Genomic DNA, 27,267 nt, shown 5'->3' with positions numbered 1-27,267 from the left:
CACGTCAATACGCCATCGCATCCACACACCCACAACATAACACTATACCATCATCACTTTACCACACCATGAAATCATCCATGCGTTTGTTATTTTTCACAAATCAAGACCTCTTCTACAACACAGACTTCTGTCACGATCAACTACACAATGTCAAGGACGCTAAATCGAACTTTGAAATTGCCAACTTAATAAAGCCACAAACCTAAGAACTTAAAGACATGGATTCTGCAGTTCTAAAATGTGCACATCAATAATTATGCAACTTTGTAACAAGCCTAACTCATCAACACTCTATTAATCTTTATCTTGTTGACCAGAAACACCAACACAGTTTGATAGTTGTAGGTTCACCGCCTTGCAATTATCAGATATTTCTTTATTCATGTCACGATTTCCTTTAAGCAGTTTTTTAAATACGTTATTTGGAAATATTTTTAAGTCATATATAAAAAAAAATAAGAAAATCTAAAAAAAAAATTGTTAAAAATAAATTTAAAAATTATTAAGCGTAGTTTTTATAAATTCGTTTGGATCAGACATGTTATTGAATTTGGACTTCATCTAGACCAAGAACGATAAATCTTTGCTATTAGAAATAGTTTCACCAATTCTTTTCGCTTAGCACAATTTTATGCTATTCGCCATCTCAATACGCTCTCATTCTAATCACTTGCCTGGACCAGACTGAAATGGGTTAGGAGAGGGAGGAAGTAGGGGGCATCTGGAGTCTGGGTGATCGCTTTTTAAATGCATTTATTAAAAAAAACCTGAACGAACTGTAGGGGTAAACCCTCCGCTGCCTCCTCAAGCTAATGTACTAGCCACTGTGCTAGTGAAGTGCTTCTGAAAATTAAAGGTATTATAGTTATCTAATGTTAGCTTCACACCTATGAAATAAACAGGAGACTAATTCCAATTATACCACATCTTCAGTCAATTACTAATTCTTTCCTTTAATCGAGAAAATAACAAACAAACTATTTAATTACCAATAGTTAATTAACGAATATGTTAATTTTTCTAATTGATTGTTGTGTTGTCATATAAAAAAAATAATTGCAAAAAAATTTCATCTTGATCCGTGATTGGGTGTCGGAGAAATAACGTTTCCAATTTTTTACCAGACAGACAGACATCGATTTCACATAAGCTTTGTAAAAATACCTTTGGATACGGCTTCTATTTGTATCGAAGAGATTCTTTCCGAACTGGGGAATATTATATTCAAAGGATCCTTGACAGTAAAATTGTTAAAACACTTCACAAAATGGCGAAATTTCATTTCCTGTCGATTGACCTCTGCCGACATAATGACGTCTTCTGTAAGCCAATAACATAACCAATTATGCAAAATAACTAGTTCAAAAAAAGAGTCACACTAGTCATTGCCTGTTATTTTTTTATTTAGTAAAAGTTTTAAAGTAAGTCAGAATCGAGATTTAAAAAACAAAGATAAAGTTAGATTGCTCTGTTTTTATAAATATTATACACACTCCGTAGTTTATCTGTTTGTCTGGTACAAATTCTGAAGACTATTTCTCCCATTAGTCATTCTCTAATCAAGCACTTGGAACTGGAAGTCCCGTGTTCGACTCCTGGTGAAGACTCTAGGAGGACCACTTCGGAGGCCGATTTTGAGTTTGTGATTCACACAAACTGTCTTTGTAACCTTGTTTTGAATTGATTCATGTATCGTTAGGTCTAATAATTAGATGTTTAATTGTTTAGAGTATAAACCTGATCGGAGAATGCGTGAGGGACAAATAGAGTTAACAATTTTTTAATGGGACTAAACAAATGTAGCCATACCTGTATCTGTATGGATACTGATGTATAACTTCTCTTGTATCTATTTACCAAATTATGAATTGCAAGTAATTAATTGTCTAATTGGTTACTTTTTTAAAAAATTATTATTGATTCATTTCTTGTCTATGTCAATGTATAATTGTGCGAAGTTTCAGCTTGATCCGAAAATTGGTGCGGGAGAAAAAACTTGTACACTATTTGTACCAGATAGACAGAGAGACAGAGAGACAGAAAGAGTGTGTTGATAGAAAGTTTAAAAAAATAGTTCCCCTTTCAGACCTTCTGATCTATAGGGCAGATGATATAAAAGTCACGGTTAACGAGGGTGTCATGTGGCCAGCACAACGACCACAAGCCTTGACTTTTCCCCAACTAGTGTCAGGTACCCATTAGAGCTGGGTGGACTCACAGGCGCCGAAAGAGCTTGAAATTAAAAAGCCCTGTCTTCACCAGGATTTGAACCGTGACCCCGTTTCGGAGCCCTAGCGCTTTATCGCGTCAGCCACCGCACCTCCGATAGTTAATATAAGCTTTCTAAAAAAAAAACTCTCCTTTGGCACCCGTTAATGCTTCATCGGGAGAATGTGTCCTATCCAGCAAGGCTGTTCAATAGTAAGTATCGCTACTATACTGTATAATTGTAGTTGAGTCAGTTATACTGTATTAGGTCAATTCTTAACAGTAAGTTAAAAAGTTAAGTACCCTTTTCAGACCTTGCGATCTACAGGGTAGGTGATGTAATGCTCATCATTTTCTATGGTCTACGGTTAAGAAGGATGTCCTGTGGCCAGTACAACGACCAACCACCTTTCTTTTTTTTTTCCAACGCATGACAGGTACCCATTAGAACTGTGTGGACTCAGAGGCACCCTAAATACCCTGAATTTTAAAAAATCCTAGTCTTAACAAGGGTTCAAACACGGGACCCCTCGGTTTAGAAGCAAGCGCTTACCATTTAGCCACCGCGCGTCCTCTTCCTTAATAGAGCCTCCATGTTTCTTCTTCAAATTTATTCTTTTTGTTGGATTCTGTGAGCATTTATTGAACCATATTTCTTATTTCTAACTATATTTAGTCTAAGTATTTATTCATGAAATACGACTAACTTACTGTATTACTGTACTTTAATGACACTGTAAGCCAAAGAACAAACTTACTGTATTGACACTGTAAGCCAAAGAACAAACTTACTGTATTGACACTGTAAGCCAAAGAACAAACTTACTGTATTGACACTGTAAGCCAAAGAACAAACTTACTGTATTGATACTGTAAGCCAAAGAACAAACTTACTGTATTGACACTGTAAGCCAAAGAACAAACTTACTGTATTGAAACTGTAAGCCAAAGAACAAACTTACTGTATTAAAACTGTAAGCCAAAGAACAAACTTACTGTATTGATACTGTAAGCCAAAGAACAAACTTACTGTATTGACACTGTAAGCCAAAGAACAAACTTACTGTATTGAAACTGTAAGCCAAAGAACAAACTTACTGTATTGAAACTGTAAGCCAAAGAACAAACTTACTGTATTGACACTGTAAGCCAAAGAACAAACTTACTGTATTGAAACTGTAAGCCAAAGAACAAACTTACTGTATTGATACTGTAAGCCAAAGAACAAACTTACTGTATTGATACTGTAAGCCAAAGAACCAACTTACTGTATTGAAACTGTAAGCCAAAGAACAAACTTACTGTATTGACACTGTAAGCCAAAGAACAAACTTACTGTATTGACACTGTACGCCAAAGAACAAACTTACTGTATTGACACTGTAAGCCAAAGAACAAACTTACTGTGTTGACACTGTAAGCCAAAGAACAAACTTACTGTATTGACACTGTAAGCCAAAGAACAAACTTACTGTATTGACACTGTCAGCCAAAGAACAAACTTACTGTATTGACACTGTAAGCCAAAGAACAAACTTACTGTATTGACACTGTAAGCCAAAGAACAAACTTACTGTATTGACACTGTAAGCCAAAGAACAAACTTACTGTATTGACACTGTAAGCCAAAGAACAAACTTACTGTATTGACACTGTAAGCCAAAGAACAAACTTACTGTATTGATACTGTAAGCCAAAGAACAAACTTACTGTATTGACACTGTAGGCCAAAGAAGTAACTTACTGTATTGAGACTGTAGGCCAAAGAAGTAACTTACTGTATTGACACTGTAGGCCAAAGAAGTAACTTACTGTATTGACACTGTAAGCCAAAGAATCCCGGAAGACAGGTGACATTCTCCTTGCAATTCCCGTTCATCAGACACTGAGAGTTGTTGCAGTGGCACAACTTGTCACATTTAGTCCCAAACCAACCAGGCAGACAACCTGGCAACGCATGGCATGCAACATTACAAGTCTGGTTCATAAACAAATATCAGTCAGTAACTTATCAGGATTTTCTGGAATCTTTACACACACAAATAAACGACACAACCAACTCAAAAACTTGACAAAAAACGTGACTATTTAATTAATGAGTTTTTATAAATAAATAGCCAATAATGTACAATTGGCAACACGAATTATTGACCGTAGAAATGCTTTAGACAATCCTACTGCTGTACCAAAGTCTAGTGGTCTCTGTTCCATTCTGGACTTGTACTGTTTCACTCTGGGCTGACAGTACCGGCCTTTCTTGCTGTTTTTAGCCGTACCAAATCATCTCTCTTTACATTCTCCCTCTCCATATAGTGTCTATAACGAGATGAATTTCATATACCTACCCCTTTGTAGACACTGCCCCCTCCCTTATGAAACCGTAAACCATATCCTCTTTGAATGCCCCTTTCTAATCCACCTTAGGCAGACCCTACTACCACTACAGCCTAACATAACCAAAACTCTGTACGGCAGTGCTGAACAACTGATGAGAACAGCACACTATTATTTCTTGGCACAGTCTGCAAAAAGAGCTGATAGCTCAGCAGCTTAAAAGCTAGAAGAAGAAAAGGAATATAGGGTCTAAAAGACTCCCTACCTAAAATGACAAAAAAAAATCATTGTAGTCTTTCTACATCGCCCCATGACAATATCACGGGTAATATTCAGAACAGCAGAAAAACAAACCTGCCTCTTTATAAAGCGTCAAAGGGAGTCTGTTTACATTTCGCAATTCTTCCTCAAAGCCTAGTTTTGTTTTTACTAGTTGCTTCAGTGTTTCTAAGTCAAACACCTTTCCCTTTTTTTGGCGCATAATTCCTATTTGTGCCATAGCAACTGTCAAAAACTTTAAGTGGGTCTCAAATGTCTAAAATATGTAGGCCAGGGAAATCTGGTGTTAATATTTAATTTAGGGACATTTGAAATCAAAACGTAACTTATTCATTGATAGCTGTGTGACCAGATTCTTTGTGACAGTTTACACAAGTTATTTATCATAGGAGCACAATCAGCGACTTCTCTGCCCGTACATTTTGTTATATACCCAATGCATCATTAACAAGGACATAAGGACATGTTGTTGTTGTTTTTTTGTAAAATGTTTTCCATGTCCAAACCTCCCGCAGGATGACGGGGGATGGGAGCAGGCAGGGTTTGAACCCGGGACCATCGATAAGTCCGAACGACAGTCCAGCGCGTAAACCGCACGACTTGGCAGCCATATTTCTCTTATCCTATATAATACAGACGTTACTTCAATGAATAAGATGATAACGTCCTACGCGTCATGCATCTAGTCATGCATACTAACCAATGACTTAAATTCTACCAAGTCATTGGTTTTCCTGGCTGTCTGATTTCTATCTTTAGTATAAATACATTTTTTTCATCATTTACCTGTATCTGTACTTGCAGCTATGTCTTCATCTATTTTAGTATCGTTATCATCGTCTAGAAGAAAGGATGTGTCATTAATTGTTGATGGTAACGGATTTCTTCTTATTCTGGAAACTGTCAGGTAGAGTTGAGCCTTCGGCTCTTGGAACTCTAGGCCAGCAAAATATAACAAGAGTTCCCTCTCACCGGCCTGAATGAGAACAGTGTACACTGTTCTGTCTGGCGGGTGGGTCAGACTCACGGAAAGAGGCCGCGTACACTACAACCCCCGCATTTTCCTTTTCTATACCAGGCTAACCATGCGGGACACGCCATTTATGTAACGGCCCATTGAGGAACAGCGCCTGGATTGTGACAAGGTTGTGGGAGCTTTTTTACAACTCCGCGCAGCGCAATGAGGATGCTCTCGCACCCCCTTAGGCACCCCCACGGGAGTCTTGTTTTGCTACCCTTTAGCCTAATCGTATCCTCCTACGATCGTTTCCACCCAGGCGCCACTATGAGGCAGGGTAGCATGGCCGGGATGGTAACGGAGAAGTTTCGCCCCACTTCCTTCATACACTTTTATTTTGTTCTTCTTCTCCCTTTAAAAAAATAAAATTATTTTTCTTACTTTCTCTCTGTTACAGTGTCGGCTCCGTGTAACTTTCTTTGAGAGGCCAGTTCTTTTTTTTTTCTCTCTGTCAAAGTTTAGATGTGTTTCCTTATCTTTTCAATAGTGATTTCTACTTTCAACGTCTCACTCTTGTCTCTTAATCATGCCATTGCTCTCGTTAATCCTCGTTGTCTTCTTGTTTCAGTCTGTCTGTCTGTGTGTCTGTCTGTCTCTGTCATCAATTTAATCTATTAGGTCTGTCGCATTATTCACTTATGTTCTAGTTCAGTGATGCCCAAAGTACGGCCCGCGGTCCATATCCGGCCCGCGACGTGGTTCCATCCTGCCAGCCGCAACGTCGGCAGTAAGTGTAGAAATCTACCTTCCAAACAAAAAAAAAAAAAAGGTTGAAAAAATGTATCATTACCTCCATTCGGGCCCTCACTTTTTCTCTGATGGATTGGTATCATGAACTTTAACATTTGTGTGTTTATGAACATGATAATAAGCCAACATATTTATTTTATAAAGAAAGTGTGGCTGTTTGATAAAACAACAACATAAAAACGGTATTATAAAATTAATATGGTGGCATTCTTGGTTTGAGCCGCGAATAAAAGATTGTTAAACTATGCTTAGATATTGGAGGATCCATGGAAATATTTATTAAAAAGAGACCACAAAATGAGCCAGTGTTGCTCACATTTAAGTATAGTGATTGTTTCGTCGTAAGCGTAAAAAAAATATAATTTTCAAATAACCTATTAATTAAGTATCAAATCCATAGGTTTCTACCAAAACAGTTTCAGAACAATTTCATTTCATTTTATAACTTTTCGATCATGTGGCCCGCGAGACGAGTTTAGGAAATTATAAAGGCCCGCGGGCCGAATTAGGTTGGGCATCACTGTTCTAGTTCATCATACAGGTAAAATTGTAAAATTTTTTTTTTTAATGTGCTCATTATATGCTTAAAGGTACTCACCCTTTTGATTGTCTATTTCTTCATCGATATATCCATCACAGTCGTTGTCCGTGTTATCCCCAGCAATAGTTGAGCTAGGCGTACACCAGTGCCCCGTGTTTGTTGTAGACTAGGTATTGAAATGAAATAGACCCCTTAGGGTGTGAAAAACTTCCAAGTACAATTCATTGGATGGACGCAAACTCTTTACGTTTTATCTTCATAGCACTTATGACCTGTCAGAACTCCATTTGGCTCACTAGAATTCTGATATGTAACGATATTGATATTTCAGTGCTAGATGTGTGATGGTACCTGAAGGTTTTGATGAGATTATGTTGATGACGGAAGTGGTAATGGTCTGAAGCACATTGCCTATAAAAATGCTTCCAATGGCATGCGTCTCAAATAGCCTCTGACAACCAGTCCAACTCCTGGCCTTCACGAACGGTTCAGATACTGAGCCTGGCGGAACCGTTACCACAGACAGGAGAAGGGGCAAAGGCGAGCAACTGGCGCCCAAACCAGTAAGCTTCGGATGGGGGGGGGGGCTCGTTAGCCTTGGTTGGCTACCCATCTAGGAGAAGGAAAACTCTGAATCCAAACCTCTGTTGTTTTGCAGCTATACCCAAACGCGGAAAAGGCTTCGGGAGACAACCCTGAGGAAAAATCAGGAGCTGGTGACCATTAGGCAGACTGTGGCACACCGTGCTACAGCCTAGCAGAGCCTGCGGCGCTACTGATCCCAAACTGTATCGGATATTCCGTTCATTTGGTCACATAATCTGCGCGGAGAGGAGGGAACTGCTGTGTGGGCGACAACGTTCTGACCATAAACAATGCCCAGGCTTTCATCTCACTTAAGTGTGCGAGATAAACCATAGTCGTTCTGCGACTGAAGGAGGCCAATAATGACCAGAAAATGCGTTTCTGATAATATGATGTATTATAGATTTCTACTTTTAAACAATTTCTAAACACACAGACAATATCTTTATGCCGGAGACTCAAGTGAAAACTATCAATTCAAAATAACGAAGATCCTTCAACAATAAATACACAGCTTAAGTGCTAGAACTACAATCACTATAATATACACACTGTACAGGGCCGGTCTTAGGCCACTGCAATCTAGGCGGCAGCAGTGGACACCACACTTTCATAGGCCCCGCACGAATTCTAGGTGTTAATTATTAAATTAAACCATTTTAACTTAATATTTAATGGTATCTGGAACTCTCCTGAAATTGCAAAATATTTTTTTAAAAGTAACGAAAATCTCCTGAAATAATTAAAATGTGCTAAAAATCTCACTAACAAAAGAAAACATTTTTCATTTTGGTGTGTCATTCAATATGAAAAACACGAATCATTTTAGCGATTTTAAAAACAAACGGCATTATCAGCTTTTCATTTAATAAAAAATGTAATAATAAGGTGATTTTAACCAAAACAAGAAGTTCTAAGGTCATTGACACTGACATACAAATATAGATATAAATCTCTCGTCTTCTTAAAAAAAAGCGATATTTTGATAGTTGATAGTAAATCTAAAAGGCTGAAAGTTTATCGGCTTTTGTTGGAAAACTACTATCTACTGTGGATGGCTCGTAAAGTTAATTTGACAGTGATTTTGTACTTTGTAAATTATGAATAAAATGCAAAGACGAATTTATTTTCTATTATAAAATCTTAATTTTCACATATTATCCTTATCCCTACACAGACTGGGCCCCGCGCAATCCGTTTCGCACAGGGCCCCCCTATCTGTAGGACCGGCCCTGACACTGTACAATACAATTTAATTAAACACATTTACTGTCAGTAGTTCCAGCTACCAACTGAAAAGTCCCGACCTTTAAATCATTTTTACTATCTACGTCTCTCTATATTCGGAAACAATTAACTTCGCTCCAGTATGGTCTGAAATTAACTTGCCGCCGTGATGCAAACGGACTTGCGCGTTTCTGTTCCGTGAAACTAATCAACCATGACCAAGATGCATAGTGAGAAAAACGTGACCGAAATGAATGGACTTTATTTTGTATTTTCATGAGTCAAAGTAAAAAAACTATATGTGCAAAGTGTAGACCTTCAAATTAGATCTAGATCTAAAATCTAGATCCTTTCGATCCTATCTCATTTTTTTTTATTATTATAGCTTTTATATAGCGCTACTTTCATGCTTATAGCATGCTCAGAGCGCTTTGGTCCAATCTCATTTGTGGACCAGTTTGGGGGGGGGGGGTATCTAGGAGTTGGTTTTCTGTGCTGCCTTTAAGCGATCAGTAAACACAACTCTGCCCGAACCTCGAGCCCCCTTCTAGGTAGCCAAGACAAGCCAAGTTCAAGCGCCTCTCGACCACGCTTCCCATGTAAACATGACCTAGATTTATGAAATAATAATACTTTCCTAGAGTTGTGTTACTTTTTTTTTGATGGTCTTGAGCTTGTTTTTAGGTTACTTTACATACACTACTGTTCCAGCTAGTACCCAAGAAACATGTATGCCAAGTTTTATCAAGATTGGTCAAGCGGTTTTTATTTCTACAAGGTACATAAAACCATACATATGCATTACTTTCTGCTTTATAGTATAAATATGAATATGGAAGCATACTTTTATACTTTTATTTTCGTGGCAAAAAAAAATTTTGTCAAGGGAATATTGACCACGTTTGACATGGATCTAAATTCAATCTAGTAGATACACAAAGTAAAGCCCGCATACCGCGGGTCCTATCCGGCTTCTTCTAGATCAGGTGTTCTCAACCTGTGGGTCGCGACCCCCTTGGGGATCGATTGACGATTTGTCAGGGGTCGCCTAAGACCATCAAAAATAAGTATTGTTATTGTCTATTCTTCTACTGCTGTGTGTGTCTATGAGGGGGGGGGGGTTGTCGTGGCACAGTATTATATCGTATAAAGGGGTCGCCGAGCTTAAAAGGTCGAGAACCGCTGTTCTAGATAATATAAACATCTATGGATTGATAACTGGATAGCCGCCCGGGCAAATAATTTTCTTTCATACAAGAAAGCCTCATTAGCATCGTCACTCTTTCTTTAAACGAATTAGTTTATGTTTTTATATAAAGTAAATTAAACGCACACATTCAGACCTTGTGATCTAAAGGGCAGATGATGTAAAGGTCATCTGTTGTTTTTTTTGTGGCCTACGATTAACGAAGGTGTCATGTGGCCAGCAACACGACCAAATCGCCTTTACTTTCACCCATTAGAGCAGTATGAGCTCAGCGGCCCCCGCAAAGATCTTAACATAAAAAATTCCAGTCTTCACCAGGATTTTAGTAGCTTTAGGAACCAAGCGCTTTACCGCTCACCCACCGCGCTTTCATGTTTATATATATAGTTTATAGTCTATATTGTACGTACCGTAGAGACATATTTAGGGAAATTGAATTTGAAGTGTAAAGGTGTTGCGTAGCTTGTAGTCTGATGTTCTCCGTAAATGTAGCATCCAATAGGGGAGTTAGAAGCACTACTTAGAAAATAGTTTTTTCTTTTTGATAAGGTATAGCTTATAATTGTTACGCCGGTGCTGACCGCAATGTAGTGCGATCCTTCATCGAAGCTGAAATAACAGAACATATACAGAAAAAACATGCAAAATAAACCTTATACGAAGATTAATTGTATCAATTAGTTTTGGACCAGCTATGCTATTAAGTTGTTAATTCATCTAAAAAAATAAATAAATAAATCTGTGCTATTATAAATATTTTTAACACTTATTATATGCTTCTTGTTTTTATTATGTCACTGCAATGTTGCATGAATAAAGACAGGCTTAGTTTCACAAGATAAAAATCATCAATTTGTTTTAGGAGTCACTTCAAAAGTCTTGACTTGTTTTAGTTTTTTTAAGTAATTACTGAGATTCCAAATAGAATCATTAGACTACCAGGGCAAATTAAGCCATATACCACTCTCTTGCTGTTACGTTGAATTTATTACTGATCTTTTGCTTTATCCTAGAACACGTAATGACAGTGGCGTAGCTAGGGTCAGGGGAAGCGGGAGGTCTAAATTTGAAAATCCCCCCCCCCTGGGCACTCACTAGAGGGGGCTGCTAAAAGAGAGTTCAAAATTTGTTCTGGCATTAAATAATACGCCATTATCTCATGTCATAATGTTGAATGTCAAAATGCATGGGCCCCTAAAAAGATCAAGCCCCCAGGGCCACCGATTCGCTATCTACGCAACTGCTAATGGCAGATGATGTAAAGGTCATCTGTTTCTGTCGCCTACGGTTAACGAGCGGTGCCATGTGGCCATCACAACGACCAACCATCTTCACTTTTCTCCAGCTTATGTGAGGTACCCATTAGAGCTGGGTGGACTCGGAGGCGCCGAACACCCCGAAATTAAAAATTCCAGTCTTCACCAGGATTCGAACCCGGGACCGCTCAGCCACCGCGCCTTCATGTTTATATATATATATAGTTTATAGTCTATATAGAGTGGTATGATGAATACATTTCTAAAGCGTTTTCTTTGTCCACCATGGACGCTTTAAAAAAAGACTAAAAAAAAGAAGAAAAAAGAAAACGCTTTCGGGACACCCTCAAAGCTTCTCTGAAAGCGTTCGGCATAAGCCCAGTGTGACAAGGTGGGTTAAAAGTTGGCCGTTTAGGGTGTCTAGGGGGTTTTATAGTTTGAGAACCCACGCTTGCACAAAGTTACAAACAAGCACATCGTTATAATGCAGGCAACAAATACTGCTTATGTATAGAAATATATACAAGGTTTATTGTACACAAAGGATAAAAGGTACAATGATAGTGAATAGACTGTGAGGAGACTTGGTGTATTTACATATATAGGTATAGTATATCAAAATTAGATTTGAGATTTTTTTAAAAATATGAATGGAGCAAAAAAAAAAAAGCTAATTGACCTGAATTCAATTTGTTTATGAAAACATTGGCGAACGAATGTAGATCTTTGTAAAAATGCTTTAGAAAAACAAATTTGCATGTTAATTTGATTAAAATATGAAATGAATGGACTATAATTAATATGTTCACGTATTTAGTTATAAAACTATCTGTGCGAAGAGAAGTTCTATCATATTAGAGTTAAAATAGAGTTTTAGACCTAGGAATGGAGAGATGTGTAACATTTTGCTATTCTCTAATGAAAGAATGTTCGTCAGTAATTCTTTCTCGAAGGAGTGGGTGAGTGTTGGCAGGGAGAAGCGTTACCTTGAGTTAGGAAGGAGAGGTCCAGTCCACCTTTGTCCACGTCGTTCCAGTGAATACAAGGGGGCCAACGGATGTCCGCCAAGCTAGGTAAAGGGAGTGTAGTATTTTCAAGAGTCTAGGGTGGCACGTGTCAAGATTGGGAAGGCAAAAATGTGACATCGGTGCCAAAGAAGGGGGTGCTGGATGTGAAAGGGTGTTGATGGTGTTTTTAGCCCTCGATGGGCTAGGTTTAAGAAAATCGAGGATACAAATGTGAAATAAAATATTTAAATGCTCTGACCTGAGGGATACATTGAGTGACCTAAAATCGGGTCGTCACACCCCAGCCACTTAGGAGACAGAAGCATGTGGTAGAGCATCATGGCGTCGCGCTGTGAAAACTGCCGCAAAAATCAATGAGGAAAATCAAATAGCGCTGGCAGTAGAAAAGCATCAGAAAAAAAAAAGGATGGCTAATGACACTAACTCCAGCTGGGATAACCTGCCCAATGTGCAGCTGAACATTCCGGGCTCACATAGGTGTCACCAGCCACATGAAGAGGTACAAAACTCCAGTGCAAAGCGCTCAGCCCCCCTGAAAGACAAAAGTGGTCATCATCGAACCACGATGGACGAACTATATATATAGTGAATACCATTAACTCAAGAGAGTTATAGTGAATATAATTTAACTAGTGAAACTATTCACTTACAAATTGCCGTCCAAATCAAAATTGCGGACCATATCCGACGATTCTTTCAACAATATCACCACAAGAGTATGATTAGAATATCCATTTGGTAATCTAAGACAAGAAAACAGTAATATATCTATGCTAACCAGGATATTAATGTGTATGTATGTATGTACGAATGAGTGTATGTATGTATGTATGTAAGTATGTATGTTTATATATATATATATATATATATATATATATATATATATATATGTATATAATAGTGTATATATATATATATATATATATATATATATATATATATATATATATATAAATATATATATTGTTACGTATTTCTGAATCTTCTGGCTAGATGTACTAGTAGGCACACAAATAAAAACACTGCAAAGAACTTGACGACTCAACTTTCAGTTTTATATAACTTTATTGAATATTAACTCTAACAATTCGTCACTGTAACATGTAGCGTATACGTCTTACATCGACTGTATCGACTGTAACGACTCAAGTCCACTCTCTTCTACTGTCTCGCACAGTAGACAACAGTAACGACGACTGTCCTGACTCTTTTCACATCAACTCTCTGGTTTATAAAGAGTCCCTAATTGCTTGTCCATTGTTGCAAAAACACTGCTAGTATTTCCTGGACAACATGGGAGGAAACATCACATCCTGTCGTTGTTTATACTTGTCGATTCCAGAGAACACCTGCTGCAGTGTCATCTCGCCGAGGTCACACGTAGTGACCTCTAACTGTCACTGTTCATTTGTAACACTGCCCCCTTCGTAGATCTGTTCTTCCTCTGGAACAACACGTGAGGACACGTCACATCCTGTCTTTGTTTACACACATAGATTCCAGAGAACACTCGGCGCTGTGTCATCTCGCCGGGGTCACACATAGTGACCTCTACCTGTCACTGTTCATTCGTAACAATATTGTTACACTAGCGGATCCAGAGCGTGCAGTGCAGTGGGGGGGGGGGGGGTGATTTTTTTCCAAACCCTAACACCCAGTAAACCCTAACCCTATGCATAAACGTGCGTACAACATATATATATATATATATATATATATATATATATATATATATAATGTGTATGTATGTTGTGGGCTGATCTATTACCCAAGCTGTGAACGTAACTATAGATTTGAAGCTAGGTGCTGAAACAAATGATGACACCTACATTACCATTGCTTACCTCCATGTATAGCTGACTAAAAAAAGATGCGTAGGTATGACGGTGCACATCGCCACAGTGTTACTCCAACAAGCTTGAATTAAAATGACTACTTGCATAGGGGAACTCCCATTTATTATACATCCGCCATAATCATACTGAATTCCAATAGAAATGAAAAAAAAAATCAATCATATTAAAACATACATTTCGGAATAGCACTGGAAAGAACGGTATGATATTTACACTTTGATATTAGTACAGATCTACACCTATTACGAAACAAATAAATAAATAACATATAGCTTGTAGTATGGTCAGAGCGCCATGACCACTCACTATTAGTGAGACCAGTCGAGGGAGAGGGTATCTGGGAGTAGGCTTTTCCGTGCTGCCTTTAAACGCTCTGTAAACACAGCTCTGCTCGAGTTAGGTGTTGAACTACGAGCCCCCTTCATTGGTAGCCAAGCCAAGCCAAGCTCAAGCCTCCTTAACCTCTCGACAATGCATCCCACTAACTTGGGTTTAAATCTTGGGATTATTAGCCCTCGTCTAGTTTTAATGTTTTTAGGATCGATAATTCGATGTGCAGTGGGCATATTGGCTGACAAATAACCTGCAATCCATTGTTCATGCTTATATATGTTACGTTTCGACCAAAACCCGAAGTGAGGCTAGTGTTCGCGATCTGGCCAGCCATTTCTCGTAATGGCTGATGAATGTGGTCAATATTCGATGTATTTATAATTTAAAAGATTTAAAAGTGTTAATTTTACTTTGGATGACCATTTCACGAAATACCGGAAAGTTCCTGACCAATACCTGATATACCTGATATACTTGATATACCTGATGCAGGACTGTCCCTATGAAGTGGAGCTGTAGATTCCTGTATAATATCTCGGTTGGCTTCGCTGTTACAGTGTGTTCAGTTTTCTCGCTGCTTTTTTTTTTTAAGAGAATGTTTCGCCTCTGTTGCCTGTATGTGTCGCCTATGTTTCTAAAATATTTTCAATATTTTGGATGTTCCTTTAGAATTGAAGATAATTTACTTCATGGTCCAAACCTCCCTCAGTTGATTGAGAATCAAGAAAACCAAGGTAGATGAGAAAATGGTGAATTGAATATAGCGCGATAATGAACAGTTCTGACCAGGGTAAGAGACGCTGTGGGTGAGCGGTAAATCGCTTGGCTATCCAACCGGGGGTTACGGGTTCGAATATTGGTGAAGACTGGGATTTTTTTTTTTTATTCGGGATCTTCAGGCACACCTGAGTCCACCCAGCTCTAAAGGGTACCTGACATTAGTTGGGGAAAAGTAAAAACGGTTGGTCGTTGTGGTAGCCACATGACACCCTTGTTAACCGTGGACATCAGAAACAGATGATTTTTTTTATAGATCACAAGGTCTGAAAAGGGGGAACTTCTGACCAGGGTAGGGGCCCTGGATCGTCTGATTCGACAACTGCGCCAAGCAGAAACACGGTAGAAGGCGAATAAACTATCCGACCAGACATTCCCGAAAAAATAAAATGTTTGTAGTACGTGTTTGGTAACATGTATATTTTTTTTACAGCAGTACATAATGATGAAAGGGGGTGTGTGGTTGATGACCTCTAACTACCTTATGCCCCATGCGGCCCATACCACGTGCTCATTGCTGGCTACGCCTCTGGAGCTAGACTTACCAAATAGACAGTGGCGCTTGCTGATGATGCGACAGGGTAACAACGCTTGGAAGCACTTGGTAGGTTTGTGCTTGATATGTTTGTGCATGTGAAGTTCTCGGACACCAACGAGTATACAACAAGCTTACAACTGCATAACTTGTTACAGAACGCGATGTATTCGTATGTATGGTAGTCAATTATAGGCAAAGCACTTTCTTTGAAATAGTAATCAAAGAGCGTTAAACCCTATCCTTTAGTTCTTTATAGTACTCTCTCTATATATATATAAATGGATGGTTATATATGGATGGCTGTCTTTTTAACCTTGTTTGAATGATATATTTAGAGAAAGCTTCATATATGGATGGCGGCCTGGTCGTGCGGTTTGAGCGCTGGACTGTCGTTTGGATTTATCGATGGTCCCGGGATCAAACCCTGTCCGCTCCCATCCACCGTCGTCCTGAGGGAGGTTTGGACTGGAAGTAAACTATTTTCAACTCTGAAGGAACATCCGAAACATGTAAAACAAAACAAACAAATATATATATATATATATATACATATATTTAAAGTTGGTTTCCATGGCTTCGTGGCTGAGCGGTAAAGCGCTTGACAACCCTAGCCAAGGTCCCGGTTTCAAAGCGAGATGAACACAAGGATTTGTAATTTCGGAATATCGGGCACCTTTGTGTCTACCCAGCTCCAGCGTGTACTAAAGTAAAGGCGGTTGGTCGTTGTGCTGGTCACGTGTCACCCTCTTTAGCCGTAGGCCAGAGCAGATGGCCTTTACATCATATGCCCTATGGATCACAATGTCTGAAAGGGGAACTTTAATTTTTTTATATATCTTATGTTGAAACTCAATTGCCTTCAGGATAGTAAGAGCTACGTTGATATTGCCGCGGAGAGATAGTCTGCTGTTTGTCGAAGCGCCTCCATTTTTCCCATACGGGTCAAGAGACTTAACACTTCTACAAGATATGCGCCATTGACTCTAAACAGTGATGACCATGGAAATGAGTTTGGTTGGAACCGTGAAAAGTATGTATCTGCAGGACAGAGTCCACATCTGCCCAGTAAATTCTTCTTACAGATGTATCCTCTATGCATATGCTACCGAGGTGCCCCACGGAAACGCTTTAAAGACAAGCTTGGGCGCCAACTTGCGTTAGCTGACATAGAAGAGAGCACCTAGCTGCATGCGGCTTTAGAACGAGACAGCTGAAGGTCACTCATATATATATATATATATATATATATATATATATATATAAAGAGAGAGAGAGAGAGAGAGAGAGAGAGAGACAGAGAGAAATTGAGAGAGAGAGAGAGAGAGATTGAGAGAGAGAGAGAGAGAGAGAGAGAGAGAGATAGATAGATAGATAGATAGATAGATAGATAGATAGATAGATAGATAGATAGATAGATAGATAGATAGATAGATAGATAGATAGATAGATATAGAAATAAAGGCAAACCGTCTTTATTTTCCCCCAACAAATGTCAGGTACCCATTAATAACCAATTGAGGTACCCTAAACTATTGTAGATGTGTGACTCATGGCGGCCTAGATATCCCTATTTGCAAAATCCCAGTCTTCATCAGAATTTAAACCCAGGACTCCGCTGTTAGGAAGCCAACCGTTTAGCCACTCAGCCACCTCGCCTCCACATATAATAAAATGAACGTTTGTAGTTCTAAAGCTTTAAATGTCAATGCGACGTTTTAGAAGATAATCACTTAAGCTATAACTTTAATGCCAATGCCATGTATTTGAAAGATAATCACGTAAGCTATAACTTTAATGTCAATGTCATGTATTTGAAAGATAATCACCTATGTTATATTTTGAGGTCTGTTCATCATAATAGCACTGACCTACAATAACACCAAAATCTTTTTCGGAATACAAATACAAGCCTGGAAGAGTAAGTAAGAAATTGTCAGATTTGAATTATATATATATATATATATATATATATATATATATATATATATATATATATATATATGAAAAAAAACTGATTTTAGTGAAACCGCATATAACTTCTAAGTGTTATCAACATAGTGAGAGGGAGCCAATTAAGTGCACGAATTGTCAAACCACATAATAATATATGAAATAAAACAAAGTATACAATAATTTTAAATATTAAGAGAAAATATATATATAAACTAATTCTAAACTTAGTAATCCTCATGTGGAGACTAAACCGGCATGCTTGCACGCCCGTCGCCTTTTCTTAAGCATTAGAAAACTGAAACCTGGTCTTCAGTGCCAGATTTAAGGAAAGCAGGAGAGGCTACGGCCCGTGAATCCTCACAAGGAGAGGCCTCCACAACAGAATAAAGTCTATAGTTCGACGGGTCAAAAAGATTACGTTTTTTTATTTCAATTTTCTTTTCGCATTTTTATCAACAATCCTTTAAATCTTACAGTTGGCAGCACATTTGTGGTTTGAGTGTCCGCTTCTAGTGTCCTAGTGTTCTCCTAATATACGTTGCCCACTTTTACGTTATACGGATGTATGCAAACGCGACAAGAAGCTCTTCAAAATCGACACTGGCAGCTGGGAACAGGTGGCACTGGATAGATCCACTTGGAGAGAGAGAGCATAAAGGAAGGGTCCCGGATTGCAGACGCCATACACAACAGAAGCAGAAAGAAGGGTGATAATGCAACGGTGCCTGGTGATTACATATGCCCAACCTGCGATCGCAGCTGTGTATCAAGGATTGGCCTTTTTAGTCACACAAGAAGTTGCAAAGGGAAAAGATCATCTCTCCAGACGTAAATTGCCACAGAGAATTTATATATATTTATCTCCTGCAAGATGACTCTGTCTATGCCAATGTTTATATAAGAAATAAAATATACGGGATGTATTGAAAGAATAATAATAATACATTGCCGATAAATATTTAAATAAATATATTTAATAAAAAAAGAACTCATCACAGTTACTACTCACCAGAATATGTATTTTGTTGTTCAAAATTACTCTTTGTTATTGTGCTGTTACAACCTCCAACTGTCCTTTCCGATGTTCTAATTTAACATAACAAGCGAAATATTAAAAAAATAAATAATTTAAAAATAAACAGAAAGGTTATACATGGGAAGAACTCCACACTGACAGCCCTTCACATTTTCGTTAATAAAAATAATACTTACATTTAAATGTGAGCCACGATAGAAAAGAAAGATAGTAATTGTATTTTTTTTTTCATTCGTTTAAAAAATAAAATTATTTAAATAGTATATTTTAGTAACTAAAATGTAAATTGTTAAGGCTTACATAAATGTATTAAATTCCAGAGTATATTACGGGCATGCTAAAAGAAGGCACGCTCTTACGTAGACAGAGATGCCAACAGTACGATGTTAAGTAATGTTGATATAAATGAGACAAACATAAGACAAGTTTTGTTTTTAAAAGTTAAGTTCTTGACTTCTCAAACTCTGAATTTTTTTCAGTACCTTGGGGGCCTTTTCTTGTAAATACCTCTGGGCGTTAGCCCGCCTGGCTTCCTTAAATCCGACCATGTCAACACCAAACAGGTGTGAGGAGTTCTAGTTGTCATTCCCAGTCTTTCCCTTGCCACCACTTTCGGGTCCAGCAGACGCCTATCTCTCTCTCTTTTCGGCTGGAGGGTATGGAGGGGCGGGCATATACATTTGCGACTTAATCGAACAGTTTTTCTTTCCCACTCATTCTTTAATAGTCGATTTTCTGGCACCGTGTGCCGGTTTCAAAGGTACTGGTTAGAAGAGCGGCAATAGCCCGTAGTTTGAACAATAGGATTCACTGTACTTATGGTATCCGCATTCAACAAATAAACTGGTAAACAAGGTGAACAGGTAAACAAGGTAAACATGAAAATCATGTAAACAAGTTAAACAGGTACAAAGTAAACTATGTCAACAGGGATCTATCGAGCTGTCATCCTCCCTTCATTGCCCTATGGCTCAATGCCTCAGAAACGTGGAGAGTATACAGAAAACATGCATAGAAAATGAACCACTTCCACAAGACATGTCTAAGAAAAATAATGAATGTCAAATGGCAAGAATAAAATACCAGGTACTTAAGTCCTTCTAAGAGCGGGTCTGCAAAGCATCCACACAATCCTGATGCAGTCCCAGCTACGATGGGCAGGATATGTTTGTAGATTGGAAGACTGCCGCATCCCTAAATGACTCTTGTATGGCCAATTAAGGGAACGAAAGCGCTCATAAGGCGATCAAAGAAAACGCTTCAAGAACACCCTCAAAGCTTCTCTGTAGACGTTCAGCATAGACCCAGCCACCTAGTAGATAAAGGCATATAACAGAGCATTGTAGCATCGCGCTGTGAATGCTGGCGCACAGGTTGCTGAGGAAAGGAGAACTGCGCTGGCAGAAGAAAGACACCAGAGAAGAAAAGCAAGGCCCATGACACTAGCTCCAGCTGGAATAACCTGCCCAGTGTGCGGCCGAACATTCCGGGCTCACATAGATCTCACCAGCCACATGAGGAGGCATAAAACCCCAGTGCAAAGCCCTCAGCCCCCTGAAGGACAAAAGTGGTCATCATCGAACCACTATGGACGAACTATATATGTACACAGGTCAACAAGGCAAACACGTAAGCAAGAAAACAAGGTTAACTATGTAAACAGGTGAATAAGGTATATAAGTAAACAACATAAACAATGTGATCAGGTAAAATAAAGTATAAGGTGAAAAAGGTAAACATATAATTTTGAGTGAAAATGATGGCGGACACAATGCTTCCAATACACATGTGTTTCATGTACATTGACGTTACATGCTTAGCGGACTATATCTCCCTCTGTCCTGAATGACGACACTGGCCGTTGAGTGCAGCACAGCAAGTATTATCTTGAAAAATCCCGATTCGCTGTGGACAGCATTAAGAGCCTAATTGAATGCAAAATATGATTCTGTAAACATAATCATTGTCGATAATTGTTAGGATCGATTAGCTAGGTTATTGGAGTTCCGGTACGCTATTCTGCCTCAACGTGGCACTCGGGTGGAAACGACCATTAGAGGAAGTGGTTAGGCTAAATGGGTAGCAAAACAAGACTCCAGTGGGGGTGTCCAAGGGAACACGAGAGTGGTCCCATTGCACTGAGCGGAGCTGAAATACAGCTCTCACGGCCCTGTCGATAATCCATGCACCGTTCCTCAAGGGACGTTACATAAAGTCGAGTCCTGCAAGGTTAGCTTGGTACAACATAGGAAAATGGCGGAGGTTCCTGGTATAGTCGGCCTTTGGTCATGCTTTCTAGCCCATGCACCCGGAGTGCCAGATATATCGGAAATAGCAATGCTTTACATAGGCATTGACTCGGATCTCTTCCAAACAGAACGGTTTGTTCAAGCAATTTTTTTTTTTTTTTCAAACCTAGAGCTCGAAGAGTCTTCGGCTCAACTCTTTGACAATCACACTGTTATTGGAGTAATATAATGGTAAGAACTTTTTTCTGATAACATTACTTTTACCCACTCGCACGAGATACTTATTGAAGTAAAGAAAGAATATGAAATTCTTCCTTTATGAAATAAAAGGAGGCGCGGTGGCTGAGTGGTAAAGCTCTTGGCTTCCGAACCGGGGGTCCCGTGTTCGATTCCTGGTGAAGACTAGGATTTTTAAATTTCGGAATCTTTGGGCATCTCTAAGTCCACCCAGCTCTAATGCGTACCTGACATTAGTTGAGGAAAAGTAAAGGCGATTGGTCATTGTGCTAACCACATGACAGCCTCGTTAACCGTGGGCCACAAATGTTAAACTAGAAACGCTACACTTAATAATTATAAGCAACGTCAACACTTTAACGCCAGATTCATCAGTCTATTTATATTTACACATCCTCATAGTACGAGGTTACACACAACACTCTGATATGAAATTTCTTACCAAGGGGAATAACTCTACATACCAACAACAAACACATACACATAAACACAATGTCAACAACAAAAAACAGATGACCTTTACATCATCTGTCCTGTATACCACAAGGTCTGAAAGGGGAACTTTACTTTTTGTATTAAAAAAAAACAAAAAAACAAAACAATTAAGGTAAAAAAAAAATGCAATTAGTTGAAAACCTTTCTGTATATACGTTTGTAAATCATCAGGTTAAATTAATTTACTCTCACATTTCCAAGAGTAGTCGAAAATAATGGTAGTCTAACATATGAAGTCCAACTAGTAGATATAAATATTCGTGAATAATATAATTACTGTCTTACAGCTTGCTCAGTAGACATAGGGAGTCGCGGTGGCTGAGCGGCCAAGCGCCTGGCTTCCGAACCGGGGGTCCCGGGTTCCAATCCTGGTGAAGAATAGGGAATTTTTAATTTCGGGATCCCTGGGCGCCTACGAGTCCACCCAGCTCTAATGGGTACCCGACATAAGTTTGGGAAAAGTAAAGGCGGTTGGTGGTTGTGCTGGCCACAACCTCGTTAACCTTAGGCCACAGAAACAGAAGACCCTTACATCACATGGTCTGACAGAGGAACTTTACTTTAGTAGACGTAGAGCCGTAGAAATTCTTCTTTATGTTTCAGATTTGATCCTTTATTCGCTTTTTTTTAAATAATAATAATATTCTTTGAATCCTGTGCTAGGCCCTAACAAATCGGAGGCCTTACGCGGCTGCCCAGTTTGCCAATAGCTTAGGCAGATCCTGCACTGCTACTCAAGTTCGAGTCAGCATCATTCGATAGAGCCTTTTAGTTGTCGCAATCAGAGAATATCTCTCTAGATGCCTCTTACAGAGGATATCTCTCTAGATGTCTTACAGAGGATATCTCTCTAGATGTCTGTTACAGAGGATATCTCTCTAGATGCCTCTTACAGAGGGTATCTCTCTAGATGACTCTTTCAGAGGATATCTCTCTAGATGTCTGTTACAGAGGGTATCTCTCTAGATGCCTCTTACAGAGGGTATCTCTCTAGATGACTCTTTCAGAGGATATCTCTCTAGATGTCTGTTACAGAGGGTATCTCTCTAGATGTCTCTTTCAGAGGATATCTCTCTAGATGACTCTTACAAAGGGTATCTCTCTAGATGTCTGTTACAGAGGGTATCTCTCTAGATGTCTCTTTCAGAGGATATCTCTCTAGATGACTCTTACAAAGGGTATCTCTCTAGATGTTCTCTTTCAGAGGATATCTCTCTAGATGTCTCTTACAGAGGATATCTCTCTAGATGTCTCTTACAGAGGATATCTCTCTAGATGTCTGTTACAGAGGGTATCTCTCTAGATGTCTCTTACAGAGGATATCTCTCTAGATGTCTTTTACAGAGGGTATCTCTCTAGATGTCTCTTACAGAAGATATCTCTCTAGATGTCTTTTACAGAGGGTATCTCTCTAGATGTCTCTTACAGAAGATATCTCTCTAGATGTCTCTTACAGAGGGTATCTCTCTAGATGTCTCTTACAGAGGATATCTCTCTAGATGTCTCTTACAGAGGGTATCTCTCTAGATGTCTCTTACAGAGGATATCTCTCTAGATGTCTCTTACAGAGGGTATCTCTCTAGATGTCTCTTACAGAGGATATCTCTCTAGATGTCTCTTACAGAAGATATCTCTATATATATCTCTTAAGAAAATATCTCTCTAGATGTCTCTTACAGAAGATATCTCTCTATATATCTCTTAAGAAAATATCTCTCTAGATGTCTCTTACAGAAGACATCTCACTAGATGTATCTCACAAAGGAGACCTCTCCTGTTAAAAATACACTTGAATTTAAACAAAAAAAATACTTTCACTTTGTGTTCAGTATGTATGGGCATATCTCTTCCTAACACATATCTAAAAGGGGAATAACACACAATATTAATTACAGTATATAACGTTAATATTAATTACAGTATATAACGTAACATTTCAGCCATATCTCGTTCTGAAGCCATAATTAGCTAACTTGCCAGAAAGCAATACTAAGAATTACATATATATTCTAGATATTGTTTTTCAATGTTACACTGTGAAAAAGATTGATAGGGCATTAAAGTGTTAGTCCTTGGAACAAACAATGCTCTCAACCATTTCATTTCTCTCTCTCTCTGGTTTTTACTTTTTAGTAATATTATTTGTTTTTAATTTTTCACTTTAACGTCACTAATGCTAAACACAATGTACCTGCTAAGAATGATAAGATATCTTGACCGCCATTCGCTCAACGGAATTGCCATGTACGCTTCACTGAACGTATCCGAGTGATATACGACGTACATAGTGATTAGGTCAGTGGCATTAACCATACAGTATTTCACATTTGTAATGCTGAAACAATGATCAAACAGCTCAATTAATGTTTTTTTTTTTTAAATTACACTTTATCTAAAGTGGAATATGAAGACTTGACATTTCACACACATGGTGTGGGAATGTGTGGGGTGTGTGTTGCTAAGTAAGGACAAATATTTGAGTTGTATTTGCTGAGAGACTAAAAGGCAGCCTGGAAACCTTCTCCTAGATCAGTGCTCCCCAAACTGTATTCCGCGGAACATTATTTTTACCGCATGGCAGTGGCGTAGCTAGGGTGGGAAGAGGAGGGGGAAATGTGAAAATCCCCCCCCCCCCCAAATGAGTGCTTTTTACATTAAAAAAATAATTATTACGCAAAATGCAGGCCCCCCCGAGGCCTCAAACGATGGAAAGATTTCTAGCTACGCACCTGCCGCTAGGCCTGAATAGTTGTTCCACAAACTCCTGGAATAATTAACTTGTAGGACACGACGTGAATCAATCTCTCAATCATTTTTATAAAAAAATTAGCAAAAGGTTACGCTAAATACTCAGAATGTGAAAAGTGTTCCGTTGCGAAACAAATTTTAGGAATCACTGTCCCAGATAACCCCGATCCCCACCAAAGCATACCGAGCATGCGTTTAGCATGAAAGATGCGGTATACAAAAAGTATTTTACAAATACTCACTAAATTTATAAACATAAAATTGTCTTTATGAAAAGAAGTATATTTCACTACTTACATGTTATAGTCTTTTGATACACTTTTGTCCTTTTGTGTTTGCTTTTTTTTTTTTTTAATTGTGTATAAAATGTTAAAAATGTTTTACATGTTTCGGATGTTCCTTCAGAGTTGAAGATAATTACTTCCTAGTCCAAACCTTCCGCAGGACGACGGGGGATGGGAGCGGGCAGGGTTTGAACCCTGGACCATCAATAAATCTGAACGACAGTCCAGCGCGCAAACCACACGACCAGCAGCCATAGTTTATATTAACCATATTTTTCCAGACTCATACTTTGCCTAAAGAAGTTCTACTTATTCTCATGAATGTAAAGAAGAAATGAAAAGAAAACAAAAACACAAGCGTAATGCAAAGCATTTTGTTTTTGTATGTAAAATGTTTGACATGTTTCGGACGTTGCTTTCAATTTAAAGATAGTCTCATCCTAGACCGAACTCCCTCAGGGCGACGGGGGATGGCATTGGGCAGACCTTGAAACGAGACCACTTGTTATAGAAGGCATGAACACTAACCTTCGACGTTGTAACTGTGGGCAGTTTAGGACCAATAGCTCTTTGCCACGTTAAACGTTGCAACGTCGGACCTGTGACGTGGCAACGAACTATCTATTAAATTTGCCCACAGGTTGCGACGTCACACATCAGTGTTGAGGTCTTCTATAACCATTTGGCTCGTTTTGAACCCGGGCATATCGTGATCACCGACAGGCAAAAGCGCATTCCACACAACCAGGAAGCCATCCATATGTCTTCGCCTTCCGAATACCTTGGCCATCTATATTTGTTGGCCATCTAAATCTGTTTGCCATCCTAATTTCTTGGCCATCTAAATTTGTCGGTCATCTAAATTTCTTGGCCATCCAAATTTCTTGGCCATTTTAATTTCTTGGCCATCCACATTTCTAAAACATCCGAATAAGATTGTGAACATGCAAGTGTAATTGGTAAATCAGAATATGATTATGATCAAGTACTTGATGAATTGAGGTTTGGTACATCATTAAGTAATGTAATGAACTGAGATTTTTTTTACTAAGCTTCTATCAACTCACTCTGTCTGCCTGTCTGGTAAAAAGTTTGTACACGTTATTCCTTCAACACCCAATCTCGAATCAAGCTGAAATTTCGCACAATTATTTCTTTTTTTCCAGGACACATTGACCTCTAGGCAGCGTGAAGATTAGAATTCTAACCCAGGGAGGTTCTATGACGCCATTATTGCCGAACCATAACTAATGCCCAGACTAGAATCTCATTTCTACAAATATGCTTTTCTCGTTCCACGACTAACGGCATACGGCTTAGCCACGAGCAGACTTATCCGCATTTAAAATATTGAAACAATAACAAAAATGACATTAACTAAAACTAAGAATAAAAATCAGCATATATTATAATTACTGGTCTTTTATTATTGTATCCTTTTCATAGCAATCATTTGGAAGTATATATTTCCCTGGCTCGGTAATTTCACTCTGAGACTCACTGCAGAAAAAAATGATCTGTAATAGATAAGACGCATATAGAAATATTAACCATAATTGTTTAATTTTTTTGTAAAATTATATGTAGTGTATGTATCTTTATAATTATTCTTAAATTCGACATAAATCAAAATAAATCTATATTTATTTTCTTATCTCTTTTGTTGCTGGTGGTGTCAAGGTTGGCTATAGCGTAGGTAATGTAACGGATGCAGGTGTAAGTCTGGTGTAGTTGAAGTATTTTTAAGGATAGTATTTTTAAGGATGATTATTTATCCTGGATGCATGCGTACCTTGTTGAGTGTATTATGGTTGCAAATTCGGTACATAACATCCGCCACAGAGTTATCTGTCATAATCTGACAGGCATCAACAATTAACTACAAGACAGACAGACATCCATCACACTATATATATATATGCTAAAAGAGAGAATAGACATTGTATTGTAATCACAATCCTATATATAAAATAATATAAAATAATCATCACAAATTTGGCACATGAAAGAAAAGAAAGCATAACACTACTAACCACTGCTTCGTATTTGTCAGTGCACATGTAAGATGATATTGATTTAATTTTATTCAACGCCGACAACATAAACGACAAGCTCTGTTGTTCTCTAGCTGTTAAGGATAAAAAAATAATTAAAATAATGTTTGTTTGATTACGCAAGGAATCTACAAAGTACGCATCACAAACAAAGAGATTTTAAGACAAGATCAGTTCAGCGATCGAACCCCACGTTGAGGTGCAGGCTTCCGTAAAAAAAACGCAAAAAAAAAAAACAACACACACACACACAAAACTCTATGGCGATATG

At 38.5% G+C, this 27,267-nt stretch overlaps 1 protein-coding gene across 1 annotated transcript in view; it reads right to left on the bottom strand.

Moving 5' to 3' along the window:
- Nucleotides 1-297: 297 nt before the first annotated feature.
- Nucleotides 298-27,267, bottom strand: part of LOC106068261 (uncharacterized) — a 31,825-nt gene continuing 4,855 nt past the window's right edge. The window contains exons 4-17 of the mRNA XM_056017597.1: nt 26,976-27,070; nt 26,359-26,459; nt 24,102-24,245; nt 20,742-20,834; nt 18,903-18,979; nt 17,767-17,850; nt 15,948-16,144; nt 14,281-14,417; nt 13,087-13,179; nt 10,563-10,761; nt 7,191-7,299; nt 5,611-5,664; nt 4,024-4,158; nt 298-398 (exon numbers count right to left, since the gene is read on the bottom strand). Coding sequence (XP_055873572.1) covers nt 298-398; nt 4,024-4,158; nt 5,611-5,664; nt 7,191-7,299; nt 10,563-10,761; nt 13,087-13,179; nt 14,281-14,417; nt 15,948-16,144; nt 17,767-17,850; nt 18,903-18,979; nt 20,742-20,834; nt 24,102-24,245; nt 26,359-26,459; nt 26,976-27,070 — 1,619 coding nt within the window. The remainder of the gene's footprint in view (nt 399-4,023; nt 4,159-5,610; nt 5,665-7,190; nt 7,300-10,562; nt 10,762-13,086; nt 13,180-14,280; nt 14,418-15,947; nt 16,145-17,766; nt 17,851-18,902; nt 18,980-20,741; nt 20,835-24,101; nt 24,246-26,358; nt 26,460-26,975; nt 27,071-27,267) is intronic.

The sequence above is a fragment of the Biomphalaria glabrata genome, chromosome 18 (genome assembly GCF_947242115.1).
Source record: "Biomphalaria glabrata chromosome 18, xgBioGlab47.1, whole genome shotgun sequence".
In the NCBI taxonomy this organism is placed as follows: Eukaryota; Metazoa; Mollusca; class Gastropoda; family Planorbidae; genus Biomphalaria; species Biomphalaria glabrata.
Note: the sequence above shows the minus strand (reverse complement) of the source record. Positions and strands in the feature narration are given on the sequence as shown.